General features: G+C 33.3%; 1 protein-coding gene across 1 annotated transcript in view; it reads left to right on the plus strand.

Annotated features, from left to right (window-relative positions):
• Nucleotides 1–376: 376 nt before the first annotated feature.
• LOC145739801 (uncharacterized) overlaps nucleotides 377–14,095 on the plus strand; it is a 32,421-nt gene continuing 18,702 nt past the window's right edge. The window contains 1 exon segment of the mRNA XM_081995166.1: nucleotides 377–922. Coding sequence (XP_081851292.1) covers nucleotides 470–922 — 453 coding nt within the window. The 5' untranslated portion in view covers nucleotides 377–469.

Raw genomic sequence — 14,095 nt, forward strand, 5'->3', positions numbered from 1 at the left:
GTATTAGTCTACATACTAAAATTCATTAAAATCGATTAGCAGGTTTTCACGTAATTTAGTAAAAAACCAATATTTTTACAAATTTTTGACGCCCTCTACCGGCTAAACGAGACAATTTTGGATATAAGTAAGTCGGCTTAGATCGACATATTTTGACGTCAGGAGTCTGTCGTCAAACGTTGTACACGTATTTTCCGGACACCCTGTATAACCTTACTTTTGCCGGTTTTTGACCTGTCATCCTATTTAAATATCAGCTGATGAGTTTTTGTTTACACTGTTAACAGTAACAGTGTACATTCCCTACAATACATAGGGCAAGCAGGAACTTATTCCTCCAAGTGTTCTTAAAATGATTATTAAAAAACGGAGGACCAGACTTTTTGCTCCTTAATTCTAGTAAGGATTATTAGGACTAAAGACATTTTTGTTTGAAACTTTATTTGTGATCATCTGTAAAAAAAAAACAATGTTGTGTATAAAAAAAGTGTACAGAGAGGAGCTTTTACAACTCGCCCTGATTCTTAGCTTGCTTAGAATTAATCAGGACTCTCTATTTGACAATGACATACTTAATGGTGTAAATGATTTTGATTTGAACAATGGCACTACTTGGAGAACAGGACTTTCACCTTCTATATTGAGAAGTCATTATGTGCATCCTAAAAGCTTGGATTCAGTGCTTCTCAATTATGAAAGAGAGCTATTTGCAGACTTGAACTCACTTGGAAGATATAATCGAGGAAACTTCAGGCATCGAGATGTGCATGCCTATCTACTAAACATAGAAAGAAATGCTGCAGGGAATGTTTTAACTAACAGTGAATCTAGATCAGCACCACTGCAAAATGCTACTTCAGATACCTTATCTGATGTTGTTCTCACTAATGAAGTTTCAGATGACCTCCAACTCTCTCAAGAAGTAAGTTACATTTTTCTAGACATTTACATTACACACATCACACTTACATTAATTATTAGTACTAACACTTTGTTGATTTTTATTTGTTTTCTATATTATCCACTCATAAAAAGTACATATACAAAAAGAAGAATTCTAACAATATCTATAGGTTTGTACAATTATGTGTATGAAGTATATAAAACTGGTAACCAAAAAATAAGCTTGTAGGTAATTTTTTTACTTTTCTCTTAAACAAATATAATTTATATTTTTATAAAATTACGAAAGGAAGGAAATGACAAACAGTCTTCTCCACAATACTTTATTATGACCTTAGATGGTAAGGTCTGCTCAACAAGTTTCGGTCACATAAATGACCATCTTCAGGAGCTCAAATCAGTCGACCAATGTGACTACTGTCTTTTTACAAGGGGAGAGACAGAGAGACCCATGTTATGACGAAATAGTGAAATTAACAGAGTTAAATAGGTGAACAAAGCTCATTATGGAGAAAAAATAACTATAGCACATTAAATCAAAAAATTAATTAAAATTAAACATAAAACTTAAACTAGACCCATTTAGGGCTGGGTGAGACCCTAGGGGGGAAAAAAGAGCTTGTTTCATCGCCTCTTCTGTGGATGGTGCACAAGTGAAGCTCTTTTTTCCCCCCTAGGGTCTCACCCAGCCCTAAATGGGTCTAGTTTAAGTTTTATGTTTAATTTTAATTAATTTTTTGATTTAATGTGCTATAGTTATTTTTTCTCCATAATGAGCTTTGTTCACCTATTTAACTCTGTTAATTTCACTATTTCGTCATAACATGGGTCTCTCTGTCTCTCCCCTTGTAGAAAGACAGTAGTCACATTGGTCGACTGATTTGAGCTCCTGAAGATGGTCATTTATGTTACCGAAACTTGTTGAGCAGACCTTACCATCTAAGGTCATAATAAAGTATTGTGGAGAAGACTGTTTGTCATTTCCTTCCTTTCGTACTCCTGCGACTCCACTGAAAGAATATGGACTACTACTTCTTTCTTTATAAAATTAGTTTCAACAAGTAATAGCTAATTATCTATCCTCTAGAACATCAAAAGCAAAAGTATTGTGACCTTTTTTAAACAAATAGATATATTTTTGCAACTTGTTGTCCAATTAGTTGGCTGGGTGGATGGATGTTTGAAAATTAAACTTGATTTTTGTTATATTTGAATCATAAATCTCCCTGAATTTAATCACAAATATATTTTTTTGAAAATATTCTTCTCTACAAATTATGCTCATCTTTAAACATAAAAGAGATAGTGTAAGTCAGGTGTAAATCCTTTAATAAAAAATCCTGGACACCCTGTATATGTTTTAATGTATAATGGTGCAATAGAGTTTTGCAAATTTTATACAAAATTTTAGTTTCAATTAATTGAGGGGGGCAAGGATTGGTATTAATATAGTATTTGCCAATCCATCATTTTCATAATGATCTTAGCACTAGTTTTATAGATTATTATTTCAGTTAGAATTAAAATTTAAATGTTTGTTCATCTGGTGCAATTACCAGTTTTGCTTTTACTTAAGTTTCATTTATTTGCCATGTTTTTAGCTTGCAGCCAAACACAAATAAACCTTACTGTTTAAGCTGCTCTTGAAATATATAAGAGACATTGCCAAAAATATAAATCATTGTCCTCCATTTGATTGGTTTACTCAAAATTGTTGTATGTTTTACGTGTTTGCAACTTGGAACATCACTCATTGAAGAGCCTAAACTACTTTATCACCTGGCTGACAGGCAGAAACTGAGATGTTACAATTAAAAACTAAATCAAAAGTCCTAGGAAATTTATTTTTTTGTTGTGGTGAAGCAAATAAAAACTTGTGCCACTGACCCATACTTGATTGTCCTGAATGTACTCAAAAAGTGCAAAAACCACTGTGCTGGCATAGGACCAGATGTGAATAGCATAAATTTAGAATTTTTCTTTCAAGTGTGGATGTCAACATTGAAAATTGATTCACTAAATAAACGTCGGCTTAATTATGTTTTGCATGGACATAAGGTATTGGACTAGAGACCTTGACACAAGGAGAAACCTCTGACTCATATGATTTACAGCTATTGTAAAGTTTTCTTTGTTTGCAATAATGATGGGATGACGAAAATCTACTCCAAAATTTATGTTCTACTGGGCTCTTTTATATTTCTAGTAGGTAATATAGTGAATTGAATATAATTAGCGATTGCCCTTGTAGTCCTGGTACAGGTCTAAAATGGATGTCGTAGCATATGGTCACCTTATTTCGTGGTTGGCAATAAAAAAAGAACGCATTTATTTTTATATTCTGTAGAAGTGCAAGTCTGTTGCACTCAAATGACCAGGATTGTATTTTTAAACTAGTAAGAATACAATAACAGCCTCACACATCCAAAATAAAATAAAGTAAAATTTATATTTTCTCCTTGACCTCAACTTTCAAATTATTCTTGAAGGTGACTAAATAATGCTTTGTTTTGGTCTGTATATATTAATTTTCATCAAAGCAACATGTTTCATCAATTTTCCCATGTTGTAATAAAGAACTTTTAATGTACTACAGTGGAGTAGCTAAATAAAGTTTTCCTTAAATATTTTTATTTCAGTATGAAAAGCATAACACTAAATAGAATATTTTTTTTTACCTATTTGTCAATCTATGCAGTTTTCTAGTAAATTTAGTGTTTAGTTTAAAATAATAACCTGATTTATCAATGTGATCAAAAACTTCTGACAGTCTGGCAGTCTTGAGGGTCTTAAGGAAGAACATCTCCACAGGATGTCTATTTCTAGCAGGACTAACACACTTAAATAATTACAGAAATACTTAGCATTAACTAAAATTGCACTTGTCAATTCTAAAATCTGTTAATAATCGTACTTCCACATGCATTGCAGTTTCGGAGATCTCCCTGGTGTGTATTTGTTTTTTTTAATCTTGGACTCATGCTATGTTAGGTAAATTCAGTGATCAACCAATGCTTTCTTGTACTGCATTAAGGAATAAATAAAATAATGGTATTAAAAGGATTCTATTTGTATGCAAGATGCAAGGAGTTTGACTGCGTCTTAAGGTCGATCAAAACTCAAACGAAACAAAACGGTTGATGAACCTAATTCACAAGCATGATCATAAAAAATATTTATTTTAAACTTAAATTTAGAAGCTGAGGTTGGTGCAATTAGTAACGCCCATGCACTCACTAGAAGCTGGAGGTAACCCAGTTTACTTAATTACGTTTTTAAGGTCAGTTGTTTTGATTTTACACAGTCTGACTCTATATGGTCAAGACGTATTGTATAATTGATTATTTTACAGGCTAGGTCATTTGAGCAAAAATCTTAATTTTTTTGGTTGTCAGAAATGAGTAAATAACGTACACTAAATTTTAACTACTTTAATACGGTTCTTATGAAGTGATAACAATAAATTATACCTGAAATGTATCAGTATATTAGTATCTCTAATCTACACTCTAGTCAGTTTCTCATGGTTGTGCACTGTTTTGCAGTTTACAAATTGTTTAGCTATTTATCGGATGTTGTTAAAAATCATCGATTACTTGTGTCAGAGGCGTACTTAATTATTTTCAAAGTTAACAAAGCCCTAGAAAGTCAGTAAATATTAATCCAGGAAATAAAAATTCAGAAAACGTATGAGCATTTTTAGTCTCATCCTTGCCAAGATTATATCAATACAATGCAACATAGGTACTGTTTGGCTGCTTTGTGTTGTTGTTTTTTGTTATTACAAACATAACAAAGACTTTTCGACTACGTTTTAGGAAGGTTTTATATATAGATAAGGCTTATCGCTATAGTTCCATTTATATTGAATTTCTTTTAACGTGTACTTAAAAATAATCTAAATGCTGTATCCAACTACGTAATTAACCAATCCAAAGTACGTTAGTATATTTGAATACTTGAACTTCGTAACTGACATACCGCGACGTTTTGTATATTGTATGAAATCAATAATCTGATTGATTTGAGCCGTTGACACTGACCTATTGCGTATATACCTACTTTCTTTTGAGTTCAAGTCCGAGACAAAAGTTGTAAGTTTTGTTTGGATTACACCAGTGTGCAGTGCAATATATAGGCAGTTAAAAATAGGATTAGTAATAAATCCAATCTTTCTTGAATCTGAAATTTTATGTTATTAGGTATTATATATAGTGTGCTTTGGAATGAAAAGACTTTGAAGATGTTTGTCTTGAGTTGGATAGGGGATCGAAACATGATATAAACGTTCTGACCTACACAGTAAACACAATGCCTGCTCCTCTATTGACTATATGTGAAATTATACTCGAACCATTGTCGAACTTAAGGGTACCTGTTACAGCTTTAATGGGTAATGCTAATGTATATAGTGAGTAAACTGCAAAGTCAATAATAGTGGTTGAAAATTTCACCGCGAGATGGCGCCACCATCAAAACCAAATTCGTTTTAGTTTTAGCATTGTTTCAGATTTACGCTCTCGCCTGGTTGCTATGGTTATGCGTGGTGCTAGCTATATGCATGCAAACTTTTATTTGTTTTTAAGTTTGTTTTAAGTTTGTTATTTTGTTAAAAAGAGCAGAAAATTCAACAAACTGTATTACGTTTTTCCACGTGTTGGCACTTGTTTCTTAAATAGGGATATAATCCAGAATGTATAAAGACAACTTTACACTGGGTTGTAGTACCACTTCTCCTACATGAATTAGAAGCGCAAATCAAAGAGAATAGACTAACGCAACCTTTGCTGTAATTCGTATTCAAGCGAATTTATAATTTAAATGACGATTGACGTCATTTGAAACCGTCTTGAATCAAGCTGGAGGCGACAATCTGCTATCTCGCGTTTCGTTTGAAAATATTTAACAGCGTTTCACCAGAAATTGAGGCAACCATACACATTTCGTAAAAGTATACCAGTCTCGAACATTACACACAAACGATAATTACTAGCAGACCACTCGCTTCTAAATGGAAATCGTACCTTAACCATTATTATTACAAAGTCAAGGATTTGTTATATTGTACTAATAACATACGACAGCGCTTCCTAGCGTGTTGTTTTCTAGTTTTATCAACCTGTTGACATTTAGTGATACTGACTGGTGCGTGTCAGTCCGTTTTTGGTTTTGTGATGATTTTGTGAACGGATTTACTCATCCCCATGGTAAGTGGAAAAATCTTCTCTATATTAGTGTTCATTATGTATGACCTAAGAGGATTTACCCAATGTTGCTTTGATGTGGTTTTCCTAACATTATTGCGTAATTTAGGTAGTTCAACCGTTAAATAAGCCATATACACACTTATTTATTTCATAAATATAATAGCCTCTCAAACATTTTAGTTCCTACAACTTACACTTGAACTATGATGATATCGTACATGACTGAGTAGAAATTCGTCACTATTTAATTGGTGTTAGGTATTATCATCAGTTGATAATACAATGAACGTCGCTGACCTCTTCAATATTCAACGCGTTCTAGAATTATTATCAAATAATATTCCTTCACTCAAACTATAAGATGGTATTTTTATCGTTATTCAACTTGGCTGTTCAATAAAAGCTGTAAGTTTGGTTAAAATTGCGCCACTGTGTGCGTAATGGCTATTGTTGACTTTTACTTTAGTTTCTGGTGTCACAAGGTTTTTTTACATTCATAACATAACCTTGTCGTATAATAAGTGCAGGCTGCAGTCTATTATTGTGGTTTTAGGCCATTTTTAGTCTCCTCATTTTCGTAACTTACAAGGTTCCATTCAAAACACTTTTCCTTAGATAAGAGAATTTGGAATTCAACGTGTTTTCACAAACTCCTCGAATAATTGCTTTCAGCACGTGTACACTTTATAATAATAATATGTTTATTTATGAATCCGGATGTGTGATTCTCGGTATGATTGCTGATGGCAATCCAAGGTTCACAAGACTGAAATTATTCTTTTTTTTTTTCAGGAATAATTAAGCAATCGTAAATTTTGTTGTTGGGTTATTTTAAGGTTTTTTATAAATATATTACTAACCTTGTTTGTCAACTTTATTGTTTACTTTACTTTAGATTCTTGACAAATCTGTAGAAAAACCAAGTTCGAATAATTCTCAATTTTCAGTTTCGATTTTATCTAAAAAAGTTGCGAAGACTCCCTAAAAAATGCCTTCTGTTTCAAGGTAAAAACTTAATGGTTTTTAAGTAATGACGTCAAGAATAAGATAATTGATGTTCCGTGCTCCCTTTAGAGTCCTCAAAAAGTTTGATCAGTCAAATAAAACTCGCAAACCAGACCAGACCAAATTCGGTTTGCTCGGTATGTGCGTACTCCATCGTATTGGAATTGTAACAATCCTTACAAACTGTATCTATGAATGGTGTCATTGAGGTTTTAGACTGCAATCAACGAGTTTTGACATTTGAAAATGCGCATCTTCTTCTTATCACGCCCTCTACTGCCGAAGGTTGGCGATCCAAATGGCAATTATTATAGCTCTGGAAATTGCACCACGAAGGATTTCTGCAGACGAGCGGTCGAACCATCTCCTTAAATCTTTTAACCATGAGTTCAGGGCCCTAATTCTTGAAACCGGAGAACGGAATTTTCAAGAGGAGTGTTGATGGAATGTAGGAATCCGCAATTGTCAGTGTGTTCTGTCACATTCTACAGACCTTTGTCTCGATAACTCCCTTCCCTCGTTTAAAGAATACGCACCCTGGCGACTTTCTACTGATCTTTTTCCCGCAGTAGAAGTGCTCATGAACACTGCTTATTATTTCGATCACAGTAAAGAAAACGACAAAAATTTGACAGGGCGCGCGTTAGTAATAGAGATAATAAGCGTATTTTAAGTTTAAGCTGTAGTAACATAGGCCGTCTTAGTTGTTGTGCAACATCTGGTGACATCTGTACTCAACTCTATGAGTTAGAACGTACAAATAACACCCCCAAATCTAAAAACATCCCCATTGATGCTGCATCATTCGGTTCACACCGATATGATTGGTTAAAAATGATGTGGTTTTGTTTTTTGTTTATCAATCCCAATCCTTTGACTGGTTTCGCCGTATTACATTATTATTACAGTGTTAATTGACTGATGCGGCAATGGGGGTGTTCCTAGAGTTGGGAGTATTTGTATGTTCTAACTCATAGAGTTAAGTACAGATGTCACCAGATGTTGCATAACAACTATCATGTCTGGCATCCAGTTCATATACTGGAATGAAGGTTTTGTTCTTTGGTTATCAAGCCCTATAGCCTCTCTGATGACTGATGAACCGTAATACGGCGAAAAGGATCGGGATTGGGATTGATTAAGAAAAATCAAAACCTCACCTATAAAATTGAATTGGTGAGGTCGACACTAGGCGCTTTCTTTCGATCCACGATTTTGTATCCAAAGTATTCCAAACGCGTTATAAACTAGTTATGAACAAAAAATCACATGACACCATTTTTATAAAATCACATGGAGGTCACGTGACTTTTGAATCATAACGTGTTTGGATCCGAAATCACAAACCGAAAGAAAACGGCTACTGTAAACACTGACGCCAAAATATGTCTAAAATGTTTTACATAAATATTGCAGTCACGTGGTAACTGTCAACTTTGACCTATGCTTGGCAAAATGCGGAATAACTGAAATAACCACCCGAAAGTCAGATGAGATTAAACATGAATTGTCAATTAGCCGAAAAAAATCTAATTGACATTATACATCGTGGCAACACATGAAGCGTGACTGTTGGAAAAAGAAACGCCGACATAATCAGCCCGGACCAATCAGCGAGCGGTTTTCAACAGCACAATCTCTACGGGGAACGATGGGGTCCCACTTCAAACGACTGATCCGTGTACGCAGTGGTGGCGCAGTCTGAAATTGTCAAATTAATGACTCAAATTTTCAAACAAGTTTTTTCTTCAAATTCTGGCTCCCTCTTGTAAAGTTTTTATTATTCTAAACTTTTCTTCTAAGTTTAGAATAATCATTACAAATTTAGACATCTCAGAAGTGTGTGTGTGTGCTACAAATTACTTCAACGTAATTTACTTCATAACTTAAGAAGACTAGAAGAAAAGTCATTTAAAATGTAAAAATAAATATAAACTATATTGTTCTTAAGGCGCAAACGTCAAGTGTCTGCGGAGTTGCCTGTTTTTGTCACATTTGATTGTCTATGGGCGACGTGCCCGTCGAGGTAGACATAGCCAATGAGGATATTAACTAATTAAAATTTAAAAAATGACTGTTTAAAAATGTTTAGACCGTTAAATCACCCGTTAGTCAAAACTGAATTTATCTAAATTTTGCTCATACCTCACACAGACATTGACAGTTTTCCAAATAATTATTATTTACTCGGGATAAAATGATGCATATTACACTCGGTATAACAGGGACATCTTTTGTAAGCATAAAGAATTCACTAGTTAGTATGGACGCAATCGGTTTTTTATTATTTTGTAGGTGTATTGATTATGCAAATTCATTGAAGGTATAACATTTTGCGTGCCAATTTAGATATCTAACAGCGCCAACACCGGTACACGGTTATATAAAATAAAAGATGGCGGTTGTGATAAATTACTTTATTATGCAGATTTTATACGTTTCTTGCCATAGGCCAGAAACAAAGGAATGTTTAAACCAATTTTGATCTGGCCATTTTAATGTAAATTGGTTTCTTGATTGACTTCAGTTCTAACCAGGCGACGCGTAAAGGTTCAGAGTATTTACATGCAAAACCGAAAAATAATTAGTATTTTGATGTGTATGTCCAGCTGAAACAGAGAATTTTTCTTTTTTACTCGTTATAGATTGATTTATTGAACGTATAGTCATTTGTGACTATACAGGGTGTCCGGATTTAGAGTGTTTTGACAGGAAAATCCCATTTCCCAGCTAGATAGGAAAAAACTAATATACATGTCTAGAGGTGGATTTTTGAGAAAGGCTTAATGACAAAAACCGTAGGTATATCGATATCTTGTCAGTTCGCGACGCTAGAGGGCGTTTTTCAAATTTTGCCCATTTTGAAAACTCCTTTACAAAACATAACTTTTTGTTTATTAAAATAACATTCTCAAGGCACTTTTTCGATGTGATTCCAGTGGCGTGCTGGGTTTTTTGTTAATGTCTACCGTTTTCTCAAAAATTTGCCTAACTTTATTATTTTAAATTGAAATGACACTTGGCTAAAACTTTAAAAAAATGTCCGTTTTATGCCGTTTACTACAATGAAAGTATGCCTATAGTTAATCTTAAAAATCACTGAGATAATGCACTTTGACTCAGGTTTTGAAATCATCAGCTATTAAAAGTGACGTTTATTTATTTTTTGTTTCTATGACAACACTTGAATGTTTAAAATTATTGCGTTTTTTAGTTACTTTAATGTGTGTGAAAAAACTGAAAAAGTGATTTGTTATTATAGGTCTATATCTGGTAGCAAAAAACTAAGCGCGCCACTGGAATTACATCGAAACAGGGCCTTAAGAATGTTTTTGCTTCACTTCGATATTTTAATAAACAAAAAAGTTGTGAAGAGTTTTCAAAATGGGCGTAATTCGAAAAACGCCCTCTAGCGCCGCAAACTGACTGAAGTTATTGAAATAGGGTTTGTGCCATTAATCTTTTTTCAAAAATCGAGCTCTAGACATGTATACTAGTTTTTCTCTATCTATCTAAAACACACTAAATCCGGATACCCTGTACATTCATTAACAGTAGGTATATTTATTATATTTATTAAAAGTAGGTAAATCATCATGTACAAGATGTTATTCAAAGATGTGGCTTGGAAGGTTAAATTAGGGCAAAGTTACGCAATTTGGAATTTGGAATATTTTCGGAGACAACTGAAACAAATTTTTCCAAATCACTGCATGTTATTTTGGCATTTGTTACAATAGGATTTTTTGTTTGGTTAGGTTTGGTTAAAAAACACTTTGACGACGTAAAAATCTAAGCGCTCTAGCGTAGGACTAATACACAACAAAACACTTAATGATGATTGGCCAAAAATGTTGTTAATTTCACTAAATTGCAAACCTGAACCATAACATCTGACACATCATCGTAATCAGAAAAAACTACCCAATTAAAAAAAATCCAAGTTGAGGATGGAATAGTGGCATTTATTTTTTATTAGTGTCGTTTATTTATTTTTTTAATATTAAGTGTTAATTAGCAAAAAAATTGTTTTTTGGATTTCCGCATGTTAGGAATATTTTTAATTTTTTTATTTTATTGAGCTGCAAATATGGAACTTTGCCTCAATTTAATCTACCTTGTAGCTCTTATTGAAATTACCGAGATTCCCATGACGAGGCTTGAAAACTCAGTACGCTGTGTAAGTGTGTATACTTATGTAATTAGTAACCAAAGCGAAAAAGTAGCCTAGTATAATAGAATTGTAAAATTATTCAGCTGTTCTGGAAAAAGAATCCAACCCTGTGTTCTGTGTTCGAGCCCGTATGTATTATTATTTGTGTAGAGTATCGTGGAGACAGATGATAAATGATAGTTCTTAATAGGAATCCAGATCTCGTCTGAATTGCTTTATCGACCGTCTTCATTGGATAAAAGCCGAAGCGGTACCCTATTTTACTTTAATCAACTGAAAGATCCATTATTTTTAGTAACGGTGGTGATGGGAATTATTGCAACTTGGGAACCCCCACCCAACTTATAAATACTTTCGTATTGTTCTCGTGGATTCATCCACTATGGTCGCATGCATTCTGATCAATTTATATGTATCGTCAATATTAATGAGCATATCAAAAATGACGAGGGTTATTTTTATTTGTAAAATGACAACAAAAGTATAGAACATATTGTTAAACAATACCTTAAAAAAGGTAGTAGGAGCCAATGTGTATAGGTAAAAGGTAGTCAAACGTACGTTTAACACATTGGCTCTAGACGCACTACCATATAGGAGAATGATTTTGCAAGTTAGACAAATTTTAATGTCATCGTGACAATTTTTGGGGTATACCGAAATGAGTCGGAACGGTTTTTAAGAAAACCGAAATGCAATTATTATTGCAAACGCGTTTTCGTGCAATTATTAATCGTTATGCAAGATTAGTGCCTTTTATGGAACTTCAAATCACGCTCGGTATGTAGTTAATAAGTTTAATATTTTTGTTATAATAGTCGGGTTACCTATTGACAGGTTAATTTTTCGTTTACATGTTTCATGCTATTTATCTAAATTAACTCAATACACGCTTTGACTGTATTTGTCAACAAATAACTACATAAGTTGATTAAATGTACCTAAGTAATATATTTCTAAGACTGATGGGTATACCCCTTTTGAATCAGCACTGTTGTTTATAGGACAAACAATCCTGTACCTAGTGTAAAAAAAACTGTGGTTACTTCCTTTTAACATTCGTTAGACCATTACGTTAATCCATTCTAAACACTTTTTATGTTCTGGCTAAGGACGGAAATTATCTTCTTTCCTTTTTTATTACGGAGATTGAAAAGTGTACAAATTTTTTCAATGTTAAGTTCAGGAGAAAGTCATCGAAATAAGCGTTCCTTGTTTGATTCTGATCCTTTTTTAGTTTTAAAGCTTGACTGCCGCGAGAAAAAACATTTAAATGATATTTTTCCTATGAAATAATTTTTTGTATGATCAGATTATTGTAAAATGATTTATGTACAATTTTCGTGTCATTGTTTCTTCTATTTTTTTTTCTTTTATATCGGCACTAGAAACAAAGGTATTAAATATACATAACCATCATTCCCATTGAGGCCCTAAAGCGAACCTATTTTCTTTTAATAAATATGCATTATCAAAGAGCTCACGCAACACGAATAGTTACCGCTTAAAACAAATATTAATTAACAGTGGCGTTGCCTTTTTTAAATGATTAATGGATACATGCATCTGATTTTAACATTTTCTCGGCAGGTCTACGTAGTTGATAGATGAAAGAAGGCGTAGAAAACAAAACAACTCCTACTTTTCCATTATGGTTGGTATAGGTAGGCTCTGCGTGAGTTATATCATGAGCTCATAATAAAAAAAAAAACGAAAAACCTCTCACAGGTATTGCCGACATTAGCGTGCATGCCGATCTGACCAGTGACGTTCAGATTTAAATATGTTTCAAAATACTTAAATTTTTATTAGTATAGGTACGAGTACATCAAACCGAGCATGTTTATAAATAGTATCTAAATTTAATTTGAGTATTAGGGTTAAGGATGAGTCACTTTGAATTAATGAATTTTAAAAATTATTATTAATGCTTAATTTTTTAATGTCTACACAGATACCTTAATGGTACCTACATCCTACATGCTGGTGATTCTATGAGAGAATTTTAATTTTCACAATTGTCATAAAAGCTATATTATATATTTTTCTATTTCTACAGTGACAGATACATACAGCATTACAAATATAGATCTTGACGAGCTATTTATTTGCTGCCACATTTAAGGTATAAAGTGTATGCATCGCCGCCTATGTGTGTATACTGCATAATATATAGGATGTATCGCAGCGGGTCGACAAGATGGCGTCTTTTCGTGACCGCACCGAAACGCAGGTTTCATTTGAACAACCACGCGGGATACGAAGGTGTGGTTCAGAGTAATTCTTACTACCCCACAGCTATCACACCCATTGTTTTCATACATGCTCCTCCCAAAATGGGATCACATTTTTCGATTATTGCAAGCGGCAAAAAGTATACTGACTTTTGAATAACCTTATTCTGAAAATAAGTTGACAAAACCAAAAACTTTCAATTACTCTCTAACTCTGTCAAAGATATTTGCTGTAAACGCAGTGCAGTGCAATAGAAATGAGTCACATTTGAAACAAAAAAAGTAGCCTAACGACATGAGAAATTAGAAAGCTCCATGCATGTGCGAACGTATTTTTTTGTCTTTTTACAAGATTTTTCCTTTAGATTAATATTGCACTAAATCGCCTGATGATAAGTATGATGCAGTTGTAAGTAGTTTCACTGTCGATACATGAAATTCATTATAATTATTATATTATGTTCTCTCAGGACGTATAGGTTTGAATTGGTCGTATTTCTTAACATCATATACATTTATTTTTTGCAAGAGACATATTGATACTGGTATAAGATTTTGTGTTTTAATATATT

Source organism: Ips typographus, unplaced genomic scaffold (genome assembly GCF_016097725.1).
Source record: "Ips typographus isolate SLU unplaced genomic scaffold, UJ_Ityp_2.0 IpsContig44, whole genome shotgun sequence".
In the NCBI taxonomy this organism is placed as follows: domain Eukaryota; kingdom Metazoa; phylum Arthropoda; class Insecta; order Coleoptera; family Curculionidae; genus Ips; species Ips typographus.